This window comes from Budorcas taxicolor, chromosome 2 (assembly GCF_023091745.1).
Source record: "Budorcas taxicolor isolate Tak-1 chromosome 2, Takin1.1, whole genome shotgun sequence".
In the NCBI taxonomy this organism is placed as follows: Eukaryota; Metazoa; Chordata; class Mammalia; order Artiodactyla; family Bovidae; genus Budorcas; species Budorcas taxicolor.
Window position 1 is genome coordinate 135,141,272 of NC_068911.1, and position 25,207 is coordinate 135,166,478.

Sequence of the window (25,207 nt, forward strand, 5' to 3'; positions counted from 1 at the left end):
CCTCACCCCCTTACTTCTTGAGGCTAATGGCTCTTTATTAGATTAATCACTGACTTCAACTTTAACTACTTCCTCAACCTACTCCATGTAAATGGCTAATTTCATGTTTACTATAAAGCATCTGGAAAGGATTTAGAAACAAATTTCTGCCCAGCGGATTTCAGTTATGTACCTTGATGGGCCACTGACAAACATAGTAGAGTCCTTCTACTGTCGCCTTCCCTCTCTGAAGCAGGCTAGGATATCACACAAAATTGATCTTTATCAGCGCCAGCCGTTTGTGCTCTTCTTTCCTTTCCGTGAATCCCCACTCCCACCCCCGACTCCCGCCCCCTACCCCGCCCCCTCCCACCACTGGGATCTGACCATATTAGGAGTTCAGTCACATAAGATACTTTTACTTTTTTATCAGTGTGCTGAGAGGAGGAGGGAAAAACCCAAAGGTGGAATCTTTTGGCATCACCGTGCTTTAAATGAGAAGTCACACACCTCGATTTGGAAAAAAATTTCTGACGGGTGGGTGAGAAAGCCAGACAGACAGCGCTTTGCAGGACATGCCTGGGTTCCTGGATTTACCCAGTTCTGGATGCTGCCTCTGGTGCCCCCTAGTGGTTGGATTTTAAAACCTCCGCTGTGCGTTTCCGAAGAGGCGGTGGACGCTATGAGGATAAGAAAGAGGCAGAGAGCTCTTGCCTCTAGCACCCAGGATGGCAGACCGTGGGCTCGCTCCTGAGCCACCTCTTCCGCACCTGGCCGAGAATCAGGGCCTAGGCGGTAAATCCATAAATAGAGAGGAGTAGCAACCGACATCAACAACTTCCTAGGAGTTGAAGGAGGGGGTTAAGTAGGGAAGAAACAAACCTACAAGAGGAAATTGGGAGATGAGAAATGAAAAAAAGAAAAAGGAGACAAGCAGACCTGTTTCAACTCCAAGCTCCCATTTCCTCTTTCAAATGAGCTGCTTCCCCACTGTGAACAGAATCAAGTATTTATGAAGGCATTTTTTGCATATTAATAGCTGCATGTGAAACATTTCCAGTTCTGAAGTCCTAAAGGTATGGTGCCCTTTTTTAATGCAGGTCCTTCAAACTCCTCACAGAATTTGGTATTCTTCTTCCCATGTATTTTCCTTTCTGCCTTGTGGCGCCTCCTAAGGCATTTCATTTGATTAAGGGAAATTAGTTCCTGGGATACCATCAGAAACGAAGCACTGCTCTTACCTCGGTGGCTGACCTCAATCACTAGAGATTTTCCTCTTCCCCAGGGCCTCTCTATGTAAGAGGCCAAAGGTTGAGTGAGGTGAGCAGAACCTAAAAAGATTATTAAACGTGTAAATTAAAACTCTATAAGGAAGGGTTAACATATCTATCTTGAGAGGGGAGAAAGTAAAACTTTCTTTAAAAAGTAAGAAAAACAATTATAATTGCAGTAACTACAACAGTATTACTATCTATGCTTGGTAAAGATCACATTCAATTTTAAAAGAAAAACATCGGGCTTCTCTGGGGGTCTATTGGTTAAGAATCTGCCTGCCAATGCAGGGGACACAGTTTCAATCCCTGGTCCCAGAAGATCCCGCATGGCACAGAGCATATAAGCCTGTGAGCCCCGGCTACTGAAGCCTGAATGCCCTAGGGCCTGTGCTCCGGACAAGAGACGCTGCCGCAATGAGAGAAGCCCAAGAGAGAACCGCAACTAGAGAGTAGCTCTGGAAAGTCTGTGTGCAGCAACAAAGACTCAAAGCAGCCAAAAAAAATAAGTAAGGCTTTTTTAAAAATAAGAAAACAGAACCAATTAGAAAAATAAGCAAAAGACATAAATAATTCATATAAAAAATGATAGTAATAGAAAACATATATGGAAACAATATTCACTTCTGAGTAGCAATTTAAATTCGAATTGAGGCAAACTGGAGGTGCAATTTTATATCGGAGATATGTGCCTCCTCTCACCTTTTTTTAATGATAACACGCGGTACTGTTGAGTTTTTGGCAAAACTGGTACACTTATACACTTCTGGTGGGTTGTAATTTGATTCAAACCACTTGTAAGGAAAAATGGCAGTATAACTTGTATAACATGAAAAATATTCATACCCATTCAGTATTTTCAGTATATTCAGATTCAGTATTTCTGACTTTTGGGGATTTATCCTAAGGAAATAATTCAGCAGGAGGGGGAAAAATCGAGTGAGGATGTCCTAGAGAAAAACTGGAAACAATCAGAGAAACGATTCAATTAATTGTGAAGGGTTTAATTCGACATTAAAAAAAATGATGCTTGTTCATCCTAGAAATGTGATTTAGTACAAAAGGTTTAACACAGGGTTTCTCAACTTCAGCACTTTGAGCCAGATAGTCTTTGCTGTGGGGCGCTTTCCTGGGCATCGTAGGACGTTGAGCAACACCGCTAGCCTCCACCCACTAGGTGTCAGTAGGACAACCCATCTTCAGTGACAGTGTCTCCAGTCTTTGCCAAATGGCCCCATGTAAGGTGAAAATTACACACCCCACAGCCCCGACTCCACGTTGAGAACTACCAATTTCATTTTAAAAGTGGAAATCAAAGTGATGTCAACTATGACTGCAACTATATTTTAAAAATTACCATATCTATAAAGACTTGCAAATAACACATGCAAAAGAGCACAGTCATACTTGTTTGAAATTAGGAATATGTTGGGTTTTTTATTTTTATTTTATCTTCCTGGGTTTTTTTTTTTTTTTCTTTTCTATTTTTTCAAAATTCTTGCTATAAGGAGGAAAGGTGGGACTATGAGCAGAGCTGGTTTTTTTCAAGCCTAGCTTAAAATGATCAGGAGTCACAGTAAACAGCAAATATACAGCAAGTGAAACAAGGGTCAACACTGTAGTGCCATTATTAACTACTGTTAGTTGTAGTTGTTTAACACTAATTAGGTTTTCATTAGATTATTAGATGGGACCATCAAAATTCTCCTCTTAAGAATCTCAAGCTCTTGTCAGCATTTTATCCCTCTGATCCTAGACTTTGGGGAGGCAACGAAATTCACCTATTTTTCTGAAAAGTCTGGATCTCAAAGTATCAAACTCTAATCATCCAGATCCATCTTTTTAAGCTGGGGTCTAGACAGGCCCTGAGCCCACTGATTCATAGAGTTGTCAGGGCAGAAAGGTTGTCAGTAAAAGAGTATCAGAGTACAAGCTCAAACTTTATTAGATTCTCCAAGAATCACTGTGTCTCTGTTTAAAATAAGAAAGAAACCATCTCACCAGTTTTGACATTGTCTGTTCTCTCCCTTTGTTAGGGAGAGCAAACATCCTTTCTCACTTGCTTTATCTTGGGTTTTGTTGTGTTGCTTTGTGGGGATTAGAACTTTGGTAGTATCCTAAAAATCCTGTTAAACAAGAATTATGTCTCTTTTTCCCATTGCACAAAGCCACTTCTATTTCCACCTATACTGTATTCTTGAGTTCAGATTTCACGAACGTACGACAGTATAAATTCATATTTGATCTTGTGTGTCCTAAATTTACCTCTTTCTGATTTCAAAGAGCAGCCTGTAATTCTAGTGCACTAAAGGATTTAGGTTGAATAAACCTATGTTTACCCCATCTGCTTCCTTGGTGGTTTCACAGATGGTGTTCATATCCCCTTTCAGCCTTCCTCTTTCAGGAGAAAAAAAGAACACCTGTAGACACACTAAGTTTTTGTGCAAGAGTACAAAGGTAACCTTTCGTTTCAGTGTCTTTCTGAACCATAGCCTGCCTTTTGTTGAGCTTTTTAGCTGTCGTCTTAGAGAACAAGCTACTACTCTTTTAAGACAGACTTTTTTTTTGTATTCTGCTCTACTCACCATAGCATCTCACATGTTTAGGACAATTCTTGGCATATGCTACCGCCTCAAAAAAAAGAAAAATTGACAAATAAATCTCTTACTGACATTAAGGTCCATGTCCTAGATGGGAAAAGCCTCTAAATAGGATTCAGAGATTGCAGGGGTTTTTAATACTTATTGATGTATTTTATTTGGCTTTGGCTGTACCAGGTCTTAGTTGCAGTATTCAGGATCTTCCATCTTTCATTGTGGCATGCAGGATCTTTAGTGACAGCATGCAAATTCTTTTAGTTGCAGTGTGTGGGATCTAGTTCCCCAACCAGGGATCAAACCCAGGCCCCTACCACTGGAGGCACTGAGTCTTAGCCACTGGACCACCAGGGAAGTCCCAGGTTGCACTTGTTTTATCTCCAAGGAAATGATATGGAAGTTCAGCTCCCATTTCTCTAATAACTCACACCATCTCAGAATACTTCCTGCTGTTGGTTGCCATGATTTGGCATTTCATGCTCTGAAAACTTTTGGTCCTGTGCATATTGGAGATGTCACTAGGCATACTTCTTAGAGTCTTTTTGGGGCTGAGAAGTGAGATTGGACCTAGCAGGAATGCCTGGGAGAATTAACCATCTGTATCTCCCCATCCAGAAAAGCACACTTTACTGCTCACCTTCTGTTTCTCATTTCTGATGGCATGGCACAGCATTTCCGGAGCTCCGTGCTCTTCCTCCCCACCCCAGCCAGCCCCTCTCTTTTTCTTCCTGCTTTCGTTCTCCCTGGCTTTGTAAATGGCTTTGGTTAGGAAACTTGATTCAAAGGGTTTTGTGTTTTTTGTTTTTTTAAATCTAAGCAAACTTCATCTTCTAGTTCAGTCTTACCCACAGGATTACTTTGTCAGCCCAAAAACTCTGTTGACAATGTAAGGATAATTTACTGAGAGGGATTTGTTTTTAATTACCAAACTGAGGCTTTTGTTTGTTGAATTATCACTGCAGCTATTATTTATTCCAGTAATTCTGTATTTATTGATATGTTGGCTACTAGCCTGACCAGACTCAATATGCATCTGATTTTCTTTTTTATTTTTATTATGGAAAATTTCAAATGCAGGGAAAAGTAGAGAACAGTATAACAAACCTCCACGTACCTATCATGCCTGCATTCATTCATGCTTAGTCATATCCAGCTCTTTGCAACCCCATGGACTGTGGCCCACCCAGCTCTGCTGTGCATGGAGTTTTCCAGACAAGAATACTAGAGTGGGTTGCCATTTCCCAGTGGTCATGTATGGATGTGAGAGTTGGACTGTGAAGAAAGCTGAGTGCCGAAGACTTGATGCTTTCGAACTGTAGTGTTGGAGAAGACTCTTGAGAGTCCCTTGGACTGCAAGGAGATCCAACCAGTCAATACTGAAGGAGATCAGCCCTGGGATTTCTTTGGAAGGAATGATGCTAAAGCTGAAACTCCAGTACTTTGGCCACCTCATGCGAAGAGTTGACTCATTGGAAAAGACTCTGATGCTGGGAGGGATTGCGGGCAGGAGGAGAAGGGGACAACAGAGGATGAGATGGCTGGATGGCATCACTGACTCAATGGACGTGAGTCTGAGTGAACTCCGGGAGTTGGTGATGGACAGGGAGGCCTGGCGTGCTGCGATTCATGGGGTCGCAAAGAGTCGGACACGACTGAGCGACTGAACTGAACTGAACTGAGCTACAACTGTACTTGTCATAACCTTCAACAATTATCTCTCCGTTATCAAGAGGGTCTTTTTAAATGGTCATAGCAGCCAGCGTTTTTGAGGTTTACTGTGTGCAGGATTTAGGATTCTCTCCCTTAATCCTTTTAACAGCCCTATGAGATAGGTGCAGTTATTGTCCCCATTTTACAGATGAGGAAACAGATGGCATGCCAGACATGGCCCCATTTAACACGCAACCTGCAGTTGCCAAAAGGCCTACTGGTTTGGGAATCCCTCAAAGCTGCTTTTGATGCTTGGACAGCAAGGAGATCCAACCAGTCAATCTTAAAGGAAATCAAGCCTGAATACTCATTGGAGGGACTAATGCTGAAGCTGAAGCTCCAATACTCTGGTCACCTGATTCGAAAATTGGAAAAGACCATGATGCTGGGAAAGATTGAAGGTGGGAGGAGAAGGGGACGACAGAAGATGAGATGGTTGGATGGCATCACCGACTCAGTGGACATGAGTTTGAGCAAACTCTGGGAGATGGGGAAGGACAGGGAAGCCTGGCGTGCTGAAATCCGTGGAATCACAAAGAGCTGGACACAATTTATTGACTCAACAACAACAAAGCTGATTTTAGATCCCAGCTTCTTCTGTACTGTCTGTGACTTCAGGGGGGTTATTTAACCTCTCTGAGGCTCGATTTCCTCATCTATGAAGGAAAATGACAGATCTTCCTGATGACTGGGTGGTTAAGACTGTGTGTTTCCAATGCAGGGGGCACGGGTTTGCTCCCTGATTCCATATTCTGCACAGTGTGGCAAAAAAAAAAATTAAAGGACAGTGGTAGTTCCCTCATGGGGTCATGGCAAGGATTAGATGAAACAACATATGGAATAGGATTAGCACAATGTTGTCACTAGGCAATCCTGATAAATTACAATAGTAATTATTACTCCAGGCCCTTGTTCTCTGCTTGAAAACTGCTATACAGCTGAATTTGGAGCTTGTAAGCAGTCTAAGTGTTCACGTGTGGAAAAAGAGAAGTTCGAATGGCAGAAATAACCTAAAGGACTATGAGTCAATCTAACTATGGCTTACCCACTCCACGCACCTTCAACCCCCAAGGCCAGACACCCCCAACCCTGCAAGTATCCTCCATGCTGTCTGGAATTTTTTGTTTCATTCCTTTATGTAGTCCCAGCTGTTGCCCATCGCTTTGGGTGTCTCCTATCCCACTGTGGATTGCTATTTATCTGTTCTCCCCCTGCACCTAAGGGAGCACAGCAGAATGCCAGGGGGAAGGGGAAGCAGAGATTTTGTAGGGGGGGTGAGGGATCCTGTATCCAGCAGGGCCCCAGATCCCTCAGAAGGTGGCTGCCCAGAAACATTGAAAGGTCAGAGGTCAGGAGGGCAGTGGAGGGGAAGGGGGCAGGAAAGAAAAAGAAGGATGCCTTTCTCTTCTCCCAGCCCAGGGCTGTACCAGCATTACTAGACTAGTTCAGCTCCTCAGCCCAGCTAAATCATGGGTTAAATAAGTTTTTAATGGATCCACGTGGGAATCAAAGCACCACAGGTAACATTTCTTTTTTAGTGAAAGTTTCATTTTTTACCATGAAATCAGTTTGCAAGTTGAGATCCCCTGTCTCCCAGCTGCCAGGTTGGAAAAGACACACCACAGTCAACATAAGACAGAAGGCACACAGTCGGGGGTTAAAGTTTGGGGTTAGAAGGAGCTCGGAACTTCTTCAGATTGCCTGCCCCACAACCCACCACCTCCCATCTTCCCATCTAAGTCTAAAATAGAATGTGTCATGTCTCAAATACAGGCAGAGTTCCAGCCTGAATATGGCCAGACATCCCCTCACAGAAAAAGCTAGTTTCCATCTCCCTTGGGGCAGAAGAGATCACTATTTTGGCTTAAATTTTTTCTCCTCCAACCCCTGCTAAGCCAGATAAACAATGATTCTGTTGTGTCAACAAAGCACTTAATTAAACTGAGGACAGTATCAATTAGAACTCCCGGATAAGATTTTCTTCCAGATAGTTGAAGCCTTGGAATTCAAGGGTCCTGTGTTTCATTATTCCAAAGCTCCTTGAGAACTGAGGTAGGGAATCTGAGGCACAGAAAGCTTAACGAGTTGACCAAAGTCACCACCAGTCTCTCCCAGAAACTGAACTAGACATTGCTGTGTTCTCTTCCTGGTCTGATGTTTACCAGCTCTCAGGCTAATTTGTAAATGTGTGTGTGCTCAGTTGTGTCCAACTCTTCGAGACCCCATGGACCCTGCCAGGCTCCTCTGTCCATGAAATTTTCCAGGCAAAAATACTGGAGCAGGTTGCCATTTCCTACTCTAGGGGATCTTCCCAACCCAAGGATCGAACCGGAGTCTCTTGTGTTTCCTGCATGGGCAGGTGGATTTTTTTTTTTACCACTGTACCACCTGGGAAGCCCTGTAAGTGCTTCAGTTCAGTTCAGTCGCTCAGTCGTGTCCAACTCTTTGCAACCCCATGAATTGCAGCCTCCCTGTCCATCACCAACTCCAGAGTTCACCCAGACTCAAACCCATCGAGTCAGTGATGCCATCCAGCCATTTCATCCTCTGTCATCCCCTTCTCCTCCTGCCCCCAATCCCTCCCAGCATCAGAGGCTTTTCCAATGAGTCAATTTTTCAGATGAGGTGGCCAAAGTACTAGTGTTTCAGCTTTAGCATCATTCCTTCCAAAGAAATCCCAGGGCTGATCTGCTTCAGAATGGACTGGTTGGATCTCCTTGCAGTCCAAGGGACTCTCAAGAGTCTTCTCCAACACCACAGTTCAAAAGCATCAATTCTTTGGCACTCAGCTTTCTTCACAGTCCAACTCTCACATCCATACATGACCACAGGAAAAACTATAGCCTTGACTAGGCGGACCTTTGTTGGCAAAGTAATGTCTCTGCTTTTCAATATGCTATCTAGGTTGGTCATAACTTTTCTTCCAAAGAGTAAGCGTCTTTTAATTTCATGGCTGCAGTCACCATCTGCAGTGATTTTGGAGCCCAAAAAAATAAAGTCTGACACTGTTTCCACTGTTTCCCCATCTATTTCCCATGAAGTGATGCGACCGGATGCCATGATCTTCGTTTTCTGAATGTTGAGCTTTAAGCCAACTTTTTCACTCTCCTCTTTCACTTTCATCAAGAGGCTTTTTAGTTCCTCTTCACTTTCTGCCATAAGGGTGGTGTCATCTGCATATCTGAGGTTATTGATATTTCTCCTGGCAATCTTGATTCATCTTCTGCTTCTTCCAGCCCAGCATTTCTCATGATGTACTCTGCATAGAAGTTAAATAAGCAGGGTGACAATATACAGCCCTGACGTACTCCTTTTCCTATTTGGAACCAATCTGTTGTTCCATGTCCAGTTCTAACTGTTGTTTCCTTGCCTGCATACAGGTTTCTCAAGAGGCAGGTCAGCTGGTCTATTATTCCCATCTCTTTCAGAATTTTCCACAGTTTATTGTAATCCACACAGTCAAAGGCTTTGGCCTAGTCAATAAAGCAGAAATAGATGTTTTTCTGGAACTCTCTTGCTTTTACCATAATCTAGCGGATGTTGCCAATTTGATCTCTGTCCTCTGTCTTTTGTAAAACCAGCTTGAATGTATTGCTGAAGCCTGGCTTGGAGAATTTTGAGCATTACTTTACTAGCATGTGAGATGAGTGCAATTGTGCGGTAGTTTGAGCATTCTTTGGCATTGCCTTTCTTTGGGATTGGAATGAAAACTGACCTTTTCCATTCCTGTGGCCACTGCTGAGTTTTCCAAATTGGCTGGCATATTGAGTGCCACACTTTCACAGCATTCTCTTTTAGGATTTGAAAGAGCTCAACTGGTATTCCATCACCTCCACTAGCTTTGTTTGTAGTGATGCTTTCTAAGGCCCACTTGACTTCACATTCCAGGATGTCTGGCTCTAGGTGAGTGATCACACCATCATGATTATCTGGGTCTTGAAGATCTTTTTTGTACAGTTCTTCTGTGTATTATTGCCACCTCTTCTTAATATCTTCTGCTTCTGTTAGGTCCATACCATTTCTGTCCTTTATCGAGCCCATCTTTGCATGAAATGTTCCCTTGGTATCTCTAATTTTCTTGAAGAGATCTCTAGTCATTCCAATTCTGTTGTTTTCCTCTATTTCTTTGCATTGATCGCTGAGGAAGGCTTTCTTATCTCTTCTTGCTATTCTTTGGAACTCTGCATTCAGATGCTTATATCTTTCCTTTTCTCCTTTGCTTTTACATACTGTACTAACAGTATGAACAGTAAGTAAATGCTTAGGAAGATGTAAAATCTCCTTCCACAGAAGTGAGGATAAAATGAAGGAAGACAGGCAGGGAACAAGAAAGCTCTTCTCTGGCCTCCAACAAAACTGTACCTCCACCACGCCTCCTTGTGGAGAACTCCTAAAACACCGTCCACTTGGCCTGTTTCCCCAGCACAAATTGCCTTGAGAATGTAAAAAGAGGGCCAGGATGTCAAGTGGCCCAGCTGGGCAGGATGACCACAGGTCACGGGCATGCGGACCACTGAGCAGACTTGTGGTGGGTGGAACCACGCTGCCATTTGGGGCCCCATGTGTTCCTCAGAAAGAGGCTGTGCAGGCAGACAGGGTTGTTCAGGGGGCAGGGGTCTGGCCACACACCATGTGGGCTCTTTGTTCCCCAACCAGGAATCGAACCCTCACCTCCTGCAGTGGAAATGCAGAGTCTTAACCACTGGACCACCACCAGGGACGTCTCGCAGCCCAGGTTGTTGAATTGAGATCCTGGTGTTTCCTCTGGCCTCCTGAAGATCGAAGGTCTCCCCATCCTCCAGGCCAGGGAAACCTAGACAGACAAGGTCTCAGAGTGGGACTTGGGGAGGCTGAGTGGCTGGCCTTACACGGCTGGGTCCCTCTGCGTCACCCTGAGTTGACAGTGTATACAGGGCTCAGATCCCTCCCCAGGCAGTCCAGCCATGGGGGGCCCCACTCAGCCCCACCTGTGTCCCCATTCCTACTGCCTGCTTTTATAATAGCTCCACAGGCTGCCAAGGGCAAGAAAGAGCCTGAGAAGGCCAAATGCAGGGGAACTCGCCAGGCCCTTCAGCTCATAACTCCAGGCAGGAGTGACCTTTTCCAGGATTTGGTCCCCATCCCCAGTGACTTACCCATCCCCACTGGGATTCAGAGCCACCCCCCACCCCCACCTTCCAGGGAAGCGGAGGGACAGATTCTCGGCCAAGGAGGGGACCTGGTGGTCCAAAGGAGCCTCTGACTCTTTTCCTTTTGTTTGCTCACAGGAGGGGGACAAACGCCCAGTGTGCAGAGAGGTTTGATGTGACAACTTGATAGACCACATAAGGGTTTCAGCAAAGGCCTCCCGACCCCGCTCTCCATGCACTAAGATAATGCTGGGGTGTGTAGCATATTTCAGATCTTGCCTACAAAGGCCCTCCTTCCTTCTGTTTTCCTTCTCCAGCCCAGCTGGCCCACAGGTTCCCAGAGACTCTTGGCAGCTTGCTCTCAGGCAGAACTGAAGTTGTGAACTGCGTGGGAGGCGGTGAGACAGCCAGAGTGTTGCAGCCTCCTTAATGAGGGACAATAGCTCCTCTTGGAGCCGCGAAGCTGCAGCTACAGAGATAGGGGACCCCAGTTAGGAAGGAGTGGGAGAAGTGAAGAGACGCCCCCAACAGACCCAAATCTGTGTGGCTCTGTGGGACCTATAAGGGGCGGGACAGTCTAGCTGGCTGTGTTAGAATCTCCTTCCCTTCTTAACAAAAGACGTTCCTGTAGCTGCAGCCCATGGTAGTGAACCCTCGAAAAACAACTTGAAAGGAGGAAGGAAATTATCTAAGAGAGGATTTCACCTTGAGTTTGTGGCTCAGATATTATAATCCCAGAGTAAGAAAGGAAATGATATTTATTTTATTTGATGGACGTCCTTTGTTGGTTTTCCTACTTTATATGTGTGTGCAAATGGATATTTGTACACAGCCAATAGCTGTCTTTTGTTCTGGCTTTCAAGTAACTCCCATTATGTTTACAGCATGATAATAATCCTGGATTTTCCATGGCTCAGTCTGTTAGAGCATAAGATTAGCTCTTGAATTCATTAACAGTCATCTCCTTTTAAATGTCAGATAAATTCTTAAATGCCAAGCACTTAACACAATGGCTTCTGTGCAATTCAAATCAGCTTTACCAAATTAGCTCATTAATCTTTATTATTTCATTTCCTGAAGAGAAAGGCTTCCTGGGGTTTTCAGCAGAACATAATAATATTAAAGTATTTACAGTACAATACAGGTGAAGGAATGGGTTTTGATTTTCTGCTAAACATTTCACCCTTGCCTCAGTTTTGTAATCATTCTCACTGAAGCAGACACATTAAAAAAAAAAAAGCTTCAGGCATCTCTGCTTTCTTCTGCTTGCCCTGTTTTCCTTCTCTCAATTTGTGTTTTCTCCTCCCCTCTACTCCCTGAGACCTTGACTCCCTGTGACTATTTATTCTGTGATCTTTAAGAGCCTAGCGTGTGACTCTACCACCCAGAAAACAGAGGGGTGCCTCACAGGGTCCGGATGGAGTCAGAAGGCTGGGGCCGAACAGGCCTGGGTATCAGGAACTCTCCTTTCCAAAGAACCCCTCTGAATAATGAGATACAGGCTATGCTGACTGCCAAAGATAGATCCTTCCAGGACTGGCTTCTTCCTGTCACCCAGCTCTCTGCTCAAATGTCATTTCCCCAGAGAGGTCATCCCTGCTCACCCAGAGTAAAACCCCACTCCTTCCCCACCAACCTCCATCCTATCACCATTTCATTGTCTTCATAGATTTATCACCATCTAAAATCACTCTGCTTGTTTATGTGTTTTTCTGGCACACACAGTATCACTCAATAAATAACAGTTAAATGAATAAAGCTTTCAAACTGTGGTCCTAGAGAAGACTCTCTAGAGTCCCTTGGACAGCAAGGAGATCAAACCAATCAATCCTAAAGGAAATCAACCCTGAATATTTATTGGAAGGACTGATGCTGAAGCTGAAGTTCCAATACATTGGCCATCTGATGCAAAGAGCCAACCCATTGGAAAAGACCCTGATGCTGGGAAAGATTGAAGGCAGGAAGAGGAGAAGTTGGCAACAGAGGATGAAATGGTTGGATGGCATCGCTGACTCACTTGATATAAGTTTGAGCAAGCTCCGGGAGACGGTGAAGGACAGGGAAGCAAAGCCTGTTGTGCCGCAGTCCATGGGGTCACAAAGCGTCAGACATGGTTTAGCAACTGAAAAACAGCAAATTAATAAAGTGAAATGAAAAACCACCCCAATGCATAGCTTTCCTTTTCCTCTTATCACTACTTTCCAGAATCCTATTTATGTATTTAATCTTCTTTCCTCTCATCTCCCAAATGCCCTTTCTCTATCATATATTTGTTAGAATACTTGAACATAATAAGCAAAAACAGTACTGCATGGACTTCCCTGGTGGCACAGTGGATAAGAGTCATCTTCCAAAGTAAAGAACACAGGTTTGATCTCTGGTCCAGGAAGATTCCACATGCCGTGAAGCAACTAAGCCTGTGTGCCACAACTCCTGAGGCCCACGCACCTAGAGCCTGTGCTCCACAGCAAGAGAAGCCCTCACACCCCAGCTGGAGAGAGCCCCCGCTCTCCGAAACTAGAGAAGGTCTGCGTGCAGCAGCTGAGGCCCCGTGCAGCCAAAAAACAAATAAATTTTAAAAACCAGTACTGCACATTCCAGTGACTGCAGAGTCTCACTGGAAACATTCCATCAAGCTAGAATTGATGGCCCCTGAACCTTAGGGAGATGAGCCATACAGTCAAGAAACTTGTTTTATCAAATGATTTATAGGCTAAGTGATTTGGAGAGATTTCTCAAAGTCTCTCAGCTCCCTGCTCTTTAATCTGAGCACCACATAAGGAGTTAAAATAATTCCAGCCATTGGATCAAGTCTTGGCTGTGTCTTTTGTCCTCCAACCTAACACAAAATCTTCTCTTGAAGATCATGAAGAAACTTCCCTCAAAATCAGTGTTGTCTGATTTCTGTTATTCCACCCAGTGATTCATGTATGGTTTTGGAAGCTAGAAAGCTTCAAATGCTTTGTTTGATTCTTGTTTGGACCAAATGCTTTCATTTGATCTAGAAACAGGGAGGGGAGGTCTCACTTGGAGAAGCTAATCAGATATATAACTGAAATGACACGCACACACACACAAAGCGTATATATTTGTCCAGAAAAATCTTTATATCTAGCCCCATTTCAAAACAAAGGAAAAGGGTGTGGATGTTCATCGGAATGATGGCTGCTTATGGGGGTTCACTGACTGCTAATTCATCATTAACACTTAAAAGTAATACAAATGTGACGGGAGGGAGAGCTATGCCCAGAGACAGCCTTCTGAGAGTTAGTCTCTTAGAAAATATGGAAATGATCAAATCCACGCCCAGGGTGATCTCATAGCACACTAATGTATGTGACCCCAGGAAATCAGCCCTGAAAAATAACACGTCACTTTCCTCTGGGAATGAGGAAGCCAGCGCTACGCAGAGGACAGTCCTCGAGGTCAGCACGTGCTTCCTGGATGTCTCTCTTGCCCTCCCCAAGCAAGTTGGGCCATAACATGTAGCTTGTGCACAATGTTATCCTTACTTTTTTTTTCCCCATGCTTTTTTATGGTGGTAAAAGTCATATAATATAAAATATACTTATTTTAACTGCATTTAACTGTACAGTTCAGTGGCACTAAGAACTTTCACATTGTTGTGGAGGTCTCACCATCATCCATCTCCCAAATTTTTCACCTCTCCTAAACTGAAACTCTGAGCCATTAAACACTAACTCCCTATCCCCCACCCCACGCCTCTACTCCCCAGCCCCTGGCATTTACCAATGTACTTTCTGACTCAATGAATTTGTCTATTCTAGGTACCTCGTATGAGTGGAATCAAACCGTATTTGTGTGCACCTAATGTATATTGGAATGCATTTTAATGTTAATTTATGTCCTACAGATTGTACCTTCTTTTTCTCCCCCTGTGGTAGGTTCTCATTAGTTACCTATTTTATACATGAAGTGAAGTGAAAGTCGCTCAGTCGTGTCTGACTCTTTGCGACCCCATGTATTTCTCCCCCTGGAATTCTCCAGGCCAGAATACTGGAGTGGGTAGCCTTTCCCTTCTCCAGGGGATCTTCCCAACCCAGGAATCAAACCCAGGTCTCCCACATTGCAGGCGGGATTCTTTACCATCTGAGCCACAAGAGAAGCCCTATGTATGTATTTTATATATAGTGTATATGTGAATATATATATATATAAATCTTAATATCCCAATTTATCTCACCACTCTCTCTCCTCCCTTGGTGTCTATATGGTTGTTCTCTTTGTCTGTGTCTCTATTTCTGCGTTGCAAAAATGTTCTTCTGTACTATGTTTCTAGATTCCACATATACGTGCTAATATATTTGTTTCGTTTGGCCAGTATGTAGCAAGTGTGTATTCATTTCCTGACCCTGTGCAGGGCACAGCAGATACCTGGGACCAGGACAGCCACGGTTTCCAGCCCTCGTGGAGCTTACAATCAGTCTGGTGGGGAGGAAAAGGTGGCTGCACATGCATGAGCATCTCTCTGGGCAGTGGTGGGAAGAGCTGTGTTCTTTAAGATGTCACGGGAGGCACAGATGAGCCAGACCCAAAGGATGGGGAGGAGTTAAAAGGGAGGGGTGTGTTCCCCAGAGATGGGGGGCATGTGGGCAGCCTTGCTCCTGGAACTGAAAGGTCAGAGCTGATGGCAGCCCTCTGAACTTGCTTTTCCCACAGTGAGGTCAAAGCTTCCTATAGAGAGCCCCACCAAAATTCCCCTCACCTCCTTCAGAGTTTTGCTCAAACACTGCTTTCTTTAGGGGTTGTGGGGGTTGGTGGGGGGGCAGTCCTTGACTACTTAAAATTGCAACCTCCATCACCTTGCCCAGCTGCTCCTCACTCCCCTCTCTGCTTTATTTTTCTCCATATCACGAGTAACCTTCAGATGTAACTGATGTTCCACCTATTTGCTTGTTATCTCACCTCTCTCAGTGGAATGTATGTGCAGTTTCCTGAGAGTGAAGCCTCTGTCTGCTTCTTGCACTGCCCTATGCTTTCTCCTGGGCATAGAACAAGCGCACAATAAGTATTTGTCGAATGACTGAATGAGATAGGAAAGATAGTCCAGGGCCAGGCAAGAAGAGTCACGTAAACCTTTTAAGTGGGTTGGCCTGCATCCTGAAGGGAAGGCCTTTGAAGGTCTTAAGCAGAAGAATGATATGATCCAGTTTGCATCCGGAAAAAGCACCTAGGTTGCAGCACAGAGGATGGGCTGGCAAGCAAGTTCAGGATATACTTTGTCATGCTCTGTGGGGTGACAGCATTTGCATGTTGTAGCCACAGGAGATCAGAAAAGCCCCCGGACACCTCCACCAGCCCATTCTTCCTTCCCTCTCTGCTAGATTTGTTCAAATCACTCTTTCTAACACATCAAATACATTTTAAATTTGGAGATAAACTGACGTTTTTATATAACTGTGTTTGCTGAAAGGCAGATTTAATAACTGTTCATGGAAGCTGTAGAAGTAGCAAAAAAATCTCATCAAAAAAACGAGTTTGGAAAAAAAAAGGAGTTCAGGGCAGTCCATGATTTCGGCTCTGTATTTACCTGCTGTGTGACTTTGGGCAAGTTACTTAACCTCCAAGAGCCTCCAGTTCCTCATCTGCAAAATGGAACTAGCAATACATGCCTCACAGAGCCGTTGGGAGGATTATATAAAGTGACTCCTACCCAGCAATACAGTAAGGTGCCTTTTCCCAATTTCCCATCATGCCGACTCCAGGTGTGAATTCATAACCAGCCTCAAGTTAGCCTCCACACATATGAGCCCCCTGTCTCTTCCATGGTAAAAATAGGTGTTACTATTAGTGTTCCAACGATGAAGAATTGCTTTCTATAAATATTTGGGAATTCGGACTAGCTCTTGTCGCACTGTATATCATTCCTATGAACGCTGGGCTTTCTGCTTCTCTTCACAGGGAGCCCAGCAGTCCTTGGAGGCAGCAGCTCAGAAGACAGGAGAGCCTCAAAGTTGTATAAATAAAGGGCTGATATGTTCAAACAGAAAAGAATTTTACACGCGCAAGCTGCACCTCGACATGACGCCGTTCCTGAAGGTGATCTCACACTGAGAAGACGAGGGGTTTTATAGACACATACACAGGAATTCCAGTTAATACACTTCTGCATGGTACAAAAAAACAGCTTCAGAAGTCCCTCAGAGTTTCTGCTTTATCAGAAAGGACAGAAAATAGGCAGCTTGTAGCAGAGGAAGATAGAACAAATTAGGACAGTAATCACAGGCAGCCATCGGGGACAAATCAGTTGGGTGTCTGGTTTGGTTGGTGGAGGACAGGGAAGAGAGAGGAGAAAGGATAACCTTGAACCACTCATAAAACAGGTAAATATAACTCATTTTATCTTGACAGTCGTTACAATAATTGTTACTGTTTTACCACTGTAAGTGGGTAGAGCTGATAATCCTACCATAGAGAAGGCTAACTCTTGAGTTAACTATTTAGAAGGCAACAGCCAATCCTCTTCTGGATGTCTGACCCTGTTTTCCGCTCACTAGGAGTTCATTACTTTCCCAAGCTCAGCTTCAATTCAGCTAAGGGTACTGAGAGTTCCTGTGGTGGGGATGGTGCTTGTCCATCTTTGCAATACACCCTCCTGCCCTGCGATCTAACAGCAACTGGCTCATGGAAGATGCTTCCTAAATGCTCCATAAGTGGATCCCTTTTTAATCCCACAATCCTCTGGCTTAAGAGCCTCTTTCTCCCCATTATTTGCTCCCCTCAGAGGTGAATGAACAAGAAATAAATGACCTTGGAGTGAAAGAAACTGATCAGAAACAAAGCAAGTCTTGGCCTGGAAGGATCTCAGATCCTTCATACTGCCCTCAAAACACAAGATCCCAGGTCCTTGATAAGAAGTGGTGACTAAGAAAGATAGAAACAAAGGTGAAGACGTCAAACATCATGGGGCTCGTGATGGGAGCACTTCCCAGTGCTGTAGACTGGCAGAGACTTCCAGGTTCACGTGGGTCACCCTCCTAACCTCACTGGTCCAGAGTTCTTAGGTTCCAACTGCTTTGAGTGGTCCCAGTCCCAGCTCTGCCAGGTGGGGCTTTGATTCAGAGTCACTCATTTGCCCCAAATCTGTCTCTCTCCATGGCTGGGCTCTTCTTTCCTATTTCCTCTTAGATAGGCTCTTTCCCCATGGTTTCAAGACAGCCATGAGCTTCTGTTTTCTAAATCGCTGGCCCAGCTTGAGTCACATGGCCATGCACAGATGAATCCCTGTGGCCAGAGGAACGGAAGACACTGACTTTCCCAGCCTGGAGCCACAGGAACGCAGAGTGGCGAGGAGAGGAGTGTTTCCAAAAGGAAAACTTGAAAGCAGAAGAAGAGAATGGTTCTGGGAAGAAAAACTGAAGATTTTCCTAGAAGTATTCAAAATAATTACTTTCACTCATTACTCATCGTATGCCACCAAAACAATGTACCACAGTCTGGGTGGTTTAAACAACAGAAATTTATTTTCTCACAATTCTGGAAGCCGAAAGTCCAAACTCAAGGTGTCAGCAGAGGTGATTTATTCTGAGGTCTTCTCATTGCTCCAGATAGCCATCTTCTCTATGTGTCTTTACGTGATCTTTCCTCTACACATGTCAATGTCCTAATCTCTTGTTTAAAGACACCAGTCGTATTGGCTTATAGACCATCCAAACAACTTCATTTTACCTCTTTAAATATCCTATCTCCAAACACAGTCACATTCTAGGGTACTGAGGGTGGACTTCAACATACGAATTTCAGAGAAACACAATTCATCCCCAAACACTTATATTAATGAAACTATGTTTTTCTTTTCCTTAGCAACGCTTTAGTTTCCCTTAGAGCTTGAAGAATTATGGTTGATGCTTCCTGGGAGGTGATATCGTCGTTAGCACTATTCATTCATTCAACTCATAATGAGCATCCACTACCTACTATGTGTCTGGCACTTTCTGGGCCTTTGAGATACATCTACAAACAAAACAGATAAAGCCTTGTCCAGGCAACGTATACAGTAAATTAATAAGTGCTATGTAAATAAGACAAGAACACTTTTATGGAGCCTCCAGAAGCTGCAAGTGAGGGATTTTACAATATTTTTGTGTTTAGTGTCCACAGTGCTTTCCTGTTACACGTTTTCATTCAGCAATTTTGGCACCATGTAATAGAAGGAAAGGCATTGTCATCCCCAAGGCCCACTTTCTACTCCATCCTTTTCAGGACTCACAGAAATTATAACTCAGTCTGCTTATGCATGAGACTGATGGGGACACTCTAGACTTTCTGACTCCCAGACCAGTCCTTGCCCCTCATACGACATCTTTCCTTGCAAATGTTCAGTGCTAACAGCTCTCCCTAGATAGACCTTCTGCTTGCTGATGTGGCAGATGCCAGACTCTTAGGGGCTGCCTTGTAGAAAGACTCAGATCTCAGGATGGTACATCAAAGGATGGAAAGCTCAAATCAAGAAAGGCACACAGGCTCTTCAACTCAGTCTATACTTTTCATCTCTGCACTTCCTGCCTAGTCACAAGGCATTTCATTCATTTTTGGCTGGTGCATGTAGGAAGCAGTATACATTTCAGGGGATGAGGATAAGAAATAACAATATTGGAGCAGAAAAAGGAAATGGAAAGGGATATAAATAATCACAATTGCTAACATGAATGAACAGTTGTTCTGTGCTAGGCTCTGTTATAAGTTTTACATGCAAGAACTCATTTAACTCACAAAGCGAATCTAAGAATGAGGTAGCATTATCCCATTTTACAGATGAGAAAAGTAAGGTCTTGAGAGGTGAAGTGACTTCTCAAATGTCATACAGTTGGTCAGGCAGCCCTGCTCCAGAGTCCATGTTTTGTTTGTTTGTTTGTTTCTTGGGCACACACATGGCATGAGTAAACTAGCACCCCCTGTAGTGAAAGTGTGGGCTTAACCACTGGACCACCAGGGAAATCCTGGGACCCATGTTTTCAACCACTTCACCATGAAACTTCCCTGCACACCTCAGCTGAGTCCTATCCAATCAAAATCAGTGCCTACCAAAGTAGATAAGCATCCAACACAGCTCCTTCTAGAAAATTCCATCCCTAAGCACTCATCCAGTCTTTTGCAGGAAGATTTTCTGATTCTGCGGGACTCTGCCATTCCCCTCCGTTTCACCTGCGTTCTGTGGAGTCAGCGTAAAGCTTTCTCTCCCCTATGATCGCTCATTTCCCTTCAGACAGGATACACTGAGCGTCCACTGTGCATCAGACACTGTTAGGCACTGAATGTACAGAGATGAATCATCGCCATCCCTGGCCTTCCAAGGAGTCCGTAATCTAACAGGCAGATAAACAACGAAGTGGAGAGTATCAGCACAGTTTTGTGCAGAGGTCGGCCCAGGTTGCTACAGGAGAGACTCCTTCATTTATGACACGTGGAATCCTCCTCAGATTCAAGAACCTCTTTATAACACTGAAGGCAATGCTGTCAGCCCATTTTATAGGATAATCTGTATCAGGCTTAGATTTGGGGAAACATGATCAATCCAGAGTACATCTGGGTTCACATAAAAATTGACCCATGTTTTTTCTTTTTAAATCTATTTTTTGTAAAAGAAATGGTAATTCATGAATAAATTAAGATAGAGATTTTTTTCCCCTGGGAATTTTAATAAATTACAGGGTTAGGTCATGGTCGTGGGGAAGAAAACAGCAATAATGGCAATTAATGATAGAGACAGAATTGAATATGCTTAAACTTGACATTGACATCAAAGGGTATGTACGTTATGCCCAGAAGATATGAAGAATGAGAAATAAGCCTTCACCTCACAGCCATCACACAGGCAGTCATTGCTTGGTGCCTTTGAATCCCGACAGAGGGACCTGCCTGAAATGAGGTACCCTGAGTTGTCCCCTGTCCTCGGTTGGGAGTCAGGTGCTACTTGGATGTAACTTACGCAGGCAGGTGTGGGTACATCCCACCAAGACGCATCTGGCTGTCACTACCCTGAACCCTGTGGTCATGTGGGGAAGAGACAACATGGATTTCAGTGAGGAGAAGTAACAGCAAAACAATCCTGGGCTCGGGACGTTGTCCAGAGGTGGAGTGGGCCCCTGAGGAGGGAAGTGCCGGTGCCCAGTCATTGAAACCTGCTTTGTTGACCACCAGCAGGCAAGCTGCAGATGAATCCCAAGCTGGTTTCCAGATGCGATGACCCCAGGACACTTGAAAATGATTTTGCCAGCAAGAATATTCAGGGCATTGAGTCTGTGACAGTTCCCCCCCCAAAAAAACAAGCCCGAATTAAGTGGACTCTTATCAATATTAAAGTATCTGACCAGCAGTTGGGAAGCCCCGGGTGTTCTTGGACTCTGAGCAACCTTGCCACGCCTGTGGGACTCCTCTTCAGCTGCCTCTTCAGTAAGATGGAAATAATAATACTGGAACCTCCCTACCTACCTCTCAATGGTGAGGTGAGAATTAAATGAAATAATAATTTTCAAAGAGTGTTCACATCTATAAAGGATTCAATTCACAAAGAAGAAAGAACTATTCACTGATCCCTGCTAAGAGCAGGCCTCCCACATATTAAACCTTATTTAATTTCCCCCACCCCCTTCCTGGGGGTGGTAGAGTTCACCACTGTGCAGATGAGGAAACTGAGGATTGGTGAGGTGAGCAAACCAAAGGGTGATGTAACTGGCGGGAGAGGGAGCTAGTTTTCAAAGCCACCAAATGCACAATTCCTCTTATTGATGAGGTTTACCTGTGCTGTTCCTGAGAAGAATTTAATTGTAAATCTTTGTGCAGGCTTTCAGTACCTGGAAGAGGAACAGAGATTTAACACTTTCATCTTAATAATGCAAGATACCTTATGATTTTCATAAATCCACTCACTTTATTGAAGAATGAATATGAGATCTTTTTAATACATGAGAAAAGTTGAACAACCTTGCAGTTGAAACTCACAAATGAGACCTTAATTTCCTTCCAGCATCAATTAGACATTGAAATTGGTCATGTAGATGCATGTGTTAAATGATATGTTACAAAGAATTTCCAAATATGTTTTCCTAATTTAGCTTTTCAAGAACTCTCTACAAAATGTATCATTACTCCCACTTCACAGATGGAGAGGCTGTGACCGTTCATACAGCGCGAGGCCAGCTGGAGCCCCACCTCTGGCTCCTGCTCCCCAATTCACCCTGTAGTTCTTTCCTGGCGCCTGCCATGGGCCTAGAAGTACCATGCTCAGATAGTGGGCTGGGTGTGAGGGGAGAGGGCAGGGCCAGTGGAAGTTTCTCCAAGAATAGCTGAGACCTTCAGGACACCTGGCCCAGCCCCTGTCTGTTGCAGAAACTGAGGCTCAGGAAGTAAGGACCTCCATGATCTGTAAGGCCTGAGATGTAGGATCCGAGCTTCAGCGCACAAGGTCTGAGTGCAGGGCCTGCATCCCAACCCCTCAGGCAACTGTCTCTCTCGTCTGGTTTTAGCGCTGCAGTTGTGTTTACCAGGTGTCTGTTAACATCCTCTCACCCGCACCCCTCCCCAACCCTAGAATGCCACGCTGTTGCCAGCACTCTTTCTAAATACAGCTCAGTCATGCCACTGGTTTGCTTGAAATTTCCTACCACGTCCCCATTGGCCTTCCGGTTAAATCCTGGCATCAAAAAATGTATTTCTTTTATAAATAGAAAAATAGAGCAAACAAAAAATTTTTTTAAAAACTCCAGACTGCAATATGCAAGATCTGGCTGGTCAGAGTCTGATCCCCGCTGTCTGGGCACTGAAGCCATGCCCACCATCCCTGGCGCCAGCACAGCCTCCTTGCTCCGCGGGAACTGCCCGCCTCCCCTTCCCCGCAGGACTTAGCACCACGTCCACTGGTAAACAAACCTCCCCAGCCTAATTTAGCTTCACCTCCCCTGAGGTCCTGCAGAAATCTGTCATATCACTACATTTATCATACTGCATGGCAACGGTGAGATTTCTTGTTTCTCTACTGAGAACAAGCTACTGAGCTTCTCACAGATTTTTTCAGCTCGGTGCCCCCAGTGCCCAGCACAGTCCCTTGCACACAGCAGACACTCAATATATAGTCGTAAGCTGAATGAACAGATGAAGAGCGAACGACTTGGCCAGAATAACTGAGCTGGGATCTGAATTTTCTGTCTTTCGGTTTGTTTGCTCACTTAACGAGTACTATTGCCTGTGTTTCAATCATTGCCTTTGTAACTCATTAAAAGCAACAGCATTTTATTTAGTTTTAGTTTTTTCCGTTCAAATCTTGAATTCAAAATATATTCGGGAGGTTTAAAATATTTAACTATTAAAGGGCATGTCTCCCAGCTGGGCTCCCTCCCCATCAGACACCACTATGGCCTAGTTTCCTGGGTACCCTTCCTGGGGTAAAGACATATTTTATATATGTTTTCACATATTATCCTGGAGGAGGAAATGGCAACCCACTCCAGTATTCTTGTCAGGAGAATCCCATGGACAAAAGGAGCCTGATCCATAGGATCAAAAAGAGTCGGTCAATACTGAAGTGACTTGGCAGGTTATGTATTATACACTTTGCTTACGGTCTTACTTTTTTGTTTTACTTAATATATCTTAGAGTTCTACTTCAATTCATTAAGAGATCCTCTTTAATGGTTGCATTGTATTCCATCATGTAAATTACCATGATTTACTTATTACCTCCCCAATTGACGAGGCATGTAAGTTGTTTCCAATAGGCTGCAATGAATGATCTCAGATGTCTTTTCACATGTGTGTTCATATATGTAAAAAATGATAGGTTTTTGACACCTTTCTAAGCAACAGGCAGAATTTTTTTTCTTAAGGCCACACCACATGGCTTGTGGGGTCTTAGTTCCCAGACCAAGGATTGAGCCCACACTCTTGGCAGTGGAAGCAGGAAGTCCTAACCACTGGACCACCAGGGAAGCCCCCCAGAATTTCAAATTAAAACTATTTTTCTAACAGGGACTCATCAGAAAATTCTTCCCAAATCCCCAATTCTGTCTCCATCTCTCCATCTGTGAAAGAAGAGTATTTCTTGCCCCTGAAAGCTCATAGCTGCTTGCTATTAAGACTGAAGGTTTATTCTTCTGGGTTTTGAAATTCTTCCAAAAGAGGAAGCTTGTTTTTCCCTTTTAATCCAATTTCCTGTTAGACTAAAAGGATTTATAAACAGGATTTTTTAAAATTTATCTCTTTTCTAGTCTTCTAACTTAGCAGTTTACTAGACTGAGGCAGGTTTTTCCTGCAATCTTTTTTTTTTAAAAACCTTTCCATTTACTCAGGGATGAATTTTTCTTTTTTTCTTTTTTTTTTTTTACTGCATCACGCCAAATCTGCTTTGTTTCCAAAAGGACACATGCAAAAGAAGGAAAGTTACTTACCTGCTGTAGGTTTTCTTAGTCAGAATAGCTTAGCAGCCACAAACACTAAGGTAACAGGTGAGAAGCACACAGGGTAAAAAGCCACCAAACAAGCAGAGAATGTCCAAACGAATTAGCAGATAACTGTCTCTTCTCAAAGGAGCTTAGGTATTTGATGATAAAGTGGAAAACTGACTGTCAGCTAAAGGGTGAGGAACTTGAGTCCCAGGGGAGGCTTCTAGGCCCTTCAGATTCCCTCTCCATGGCTGAAGTGAAGCTGTGTATTAAGCAGATTCAGGTGACAAGGGCCAAGAGCTGGCCTTTTGGACACTGGGGGCTTTATTTGAGTCATTGACTCTACCAGCCACATCTCCTTGGCAACTCAAGGACTGCTCTTCCTGCCCTCTAGAGAAGACCCATGGTTCTCAATCCTGGCTGCATATTGGAATCAGCCAAGAAGCCTTAAAAATGCTCTAGCTCCAGAAAGTCTGATTTTAATGTTTGAGGTTAGGGCCTAGGAATCTTCAATCCTAAAGGAAATGAGTCCTGAATATTCATTGGAAGGACTGATGCTGAAGCTGAAACTCCAATACTTTGGCCACCTGCTGGGAAGAGCCAACTGATTGAAAAAGACCTTGATGCCGGGACAGATTAAAGGCAACAGAGAAGAGGGTGGCAGAGGATGAGATGGTTGGATGGCATCACCAATTCAATAGACATGAATTTGGGCAAACTCTGGGAGATGGTAAGGGACAGGGAAGCCTGGCATGTTGCAGTCCATGGGGTTGCAGAGTCAGACGTGACTTGGAGACTGAACAACAACAACTGCCTAAGAATTTTTTTGTATAAATTCCACAGATAATTCTAAGATGCAGCCAGTGTTGCTGCTGCTGCTGCTGCTAAGTCGCTTCAGTCATGTCCGACTCTGTGCGACCCCACAGACGGCAGCCCACCAGGCTCCTCTGTCTCTGGGATTCTCCAGGCAAGAACACTGGAGTGGGTTGCCATTTCCTTCTCCAATGCATGAAAGTGAAAAGTGAAAGTGAAGTCGCTCAGTCGTGTCCGACTCTTAGCGACCCCATGGACTGCAGCCTACCAGGCTCCTCCGTCCATGGGATTTTCCAGGCAAGAGAATTGGA

The 25,207-nt window shown here is 44.1% G+C and overlaps 1 protein-coding gene across 1 annotated transcript in view; it reads left to right on the top strand.

Annotated features, from left to right (window-relative positions):
- Positions 1 to 25,207, top strand: part of KIAA2012 (KIAA2012 ortholog) — a 130,777-nt gene that overhangs the window by 59,298 nt on the left and 46,272 nt on the right. The window contains exon 14 of the mRNA XM_052660389.1: positions 16,609 to 16,746. Within this exon, the coding sequence (XP_052516349.1) occupies positions 16,609 to 16,746 (138 nt within the window). The remainder of the gene's footprint in view (positions 1 to 16,608; positions 16,747 to 25,207) is intronic.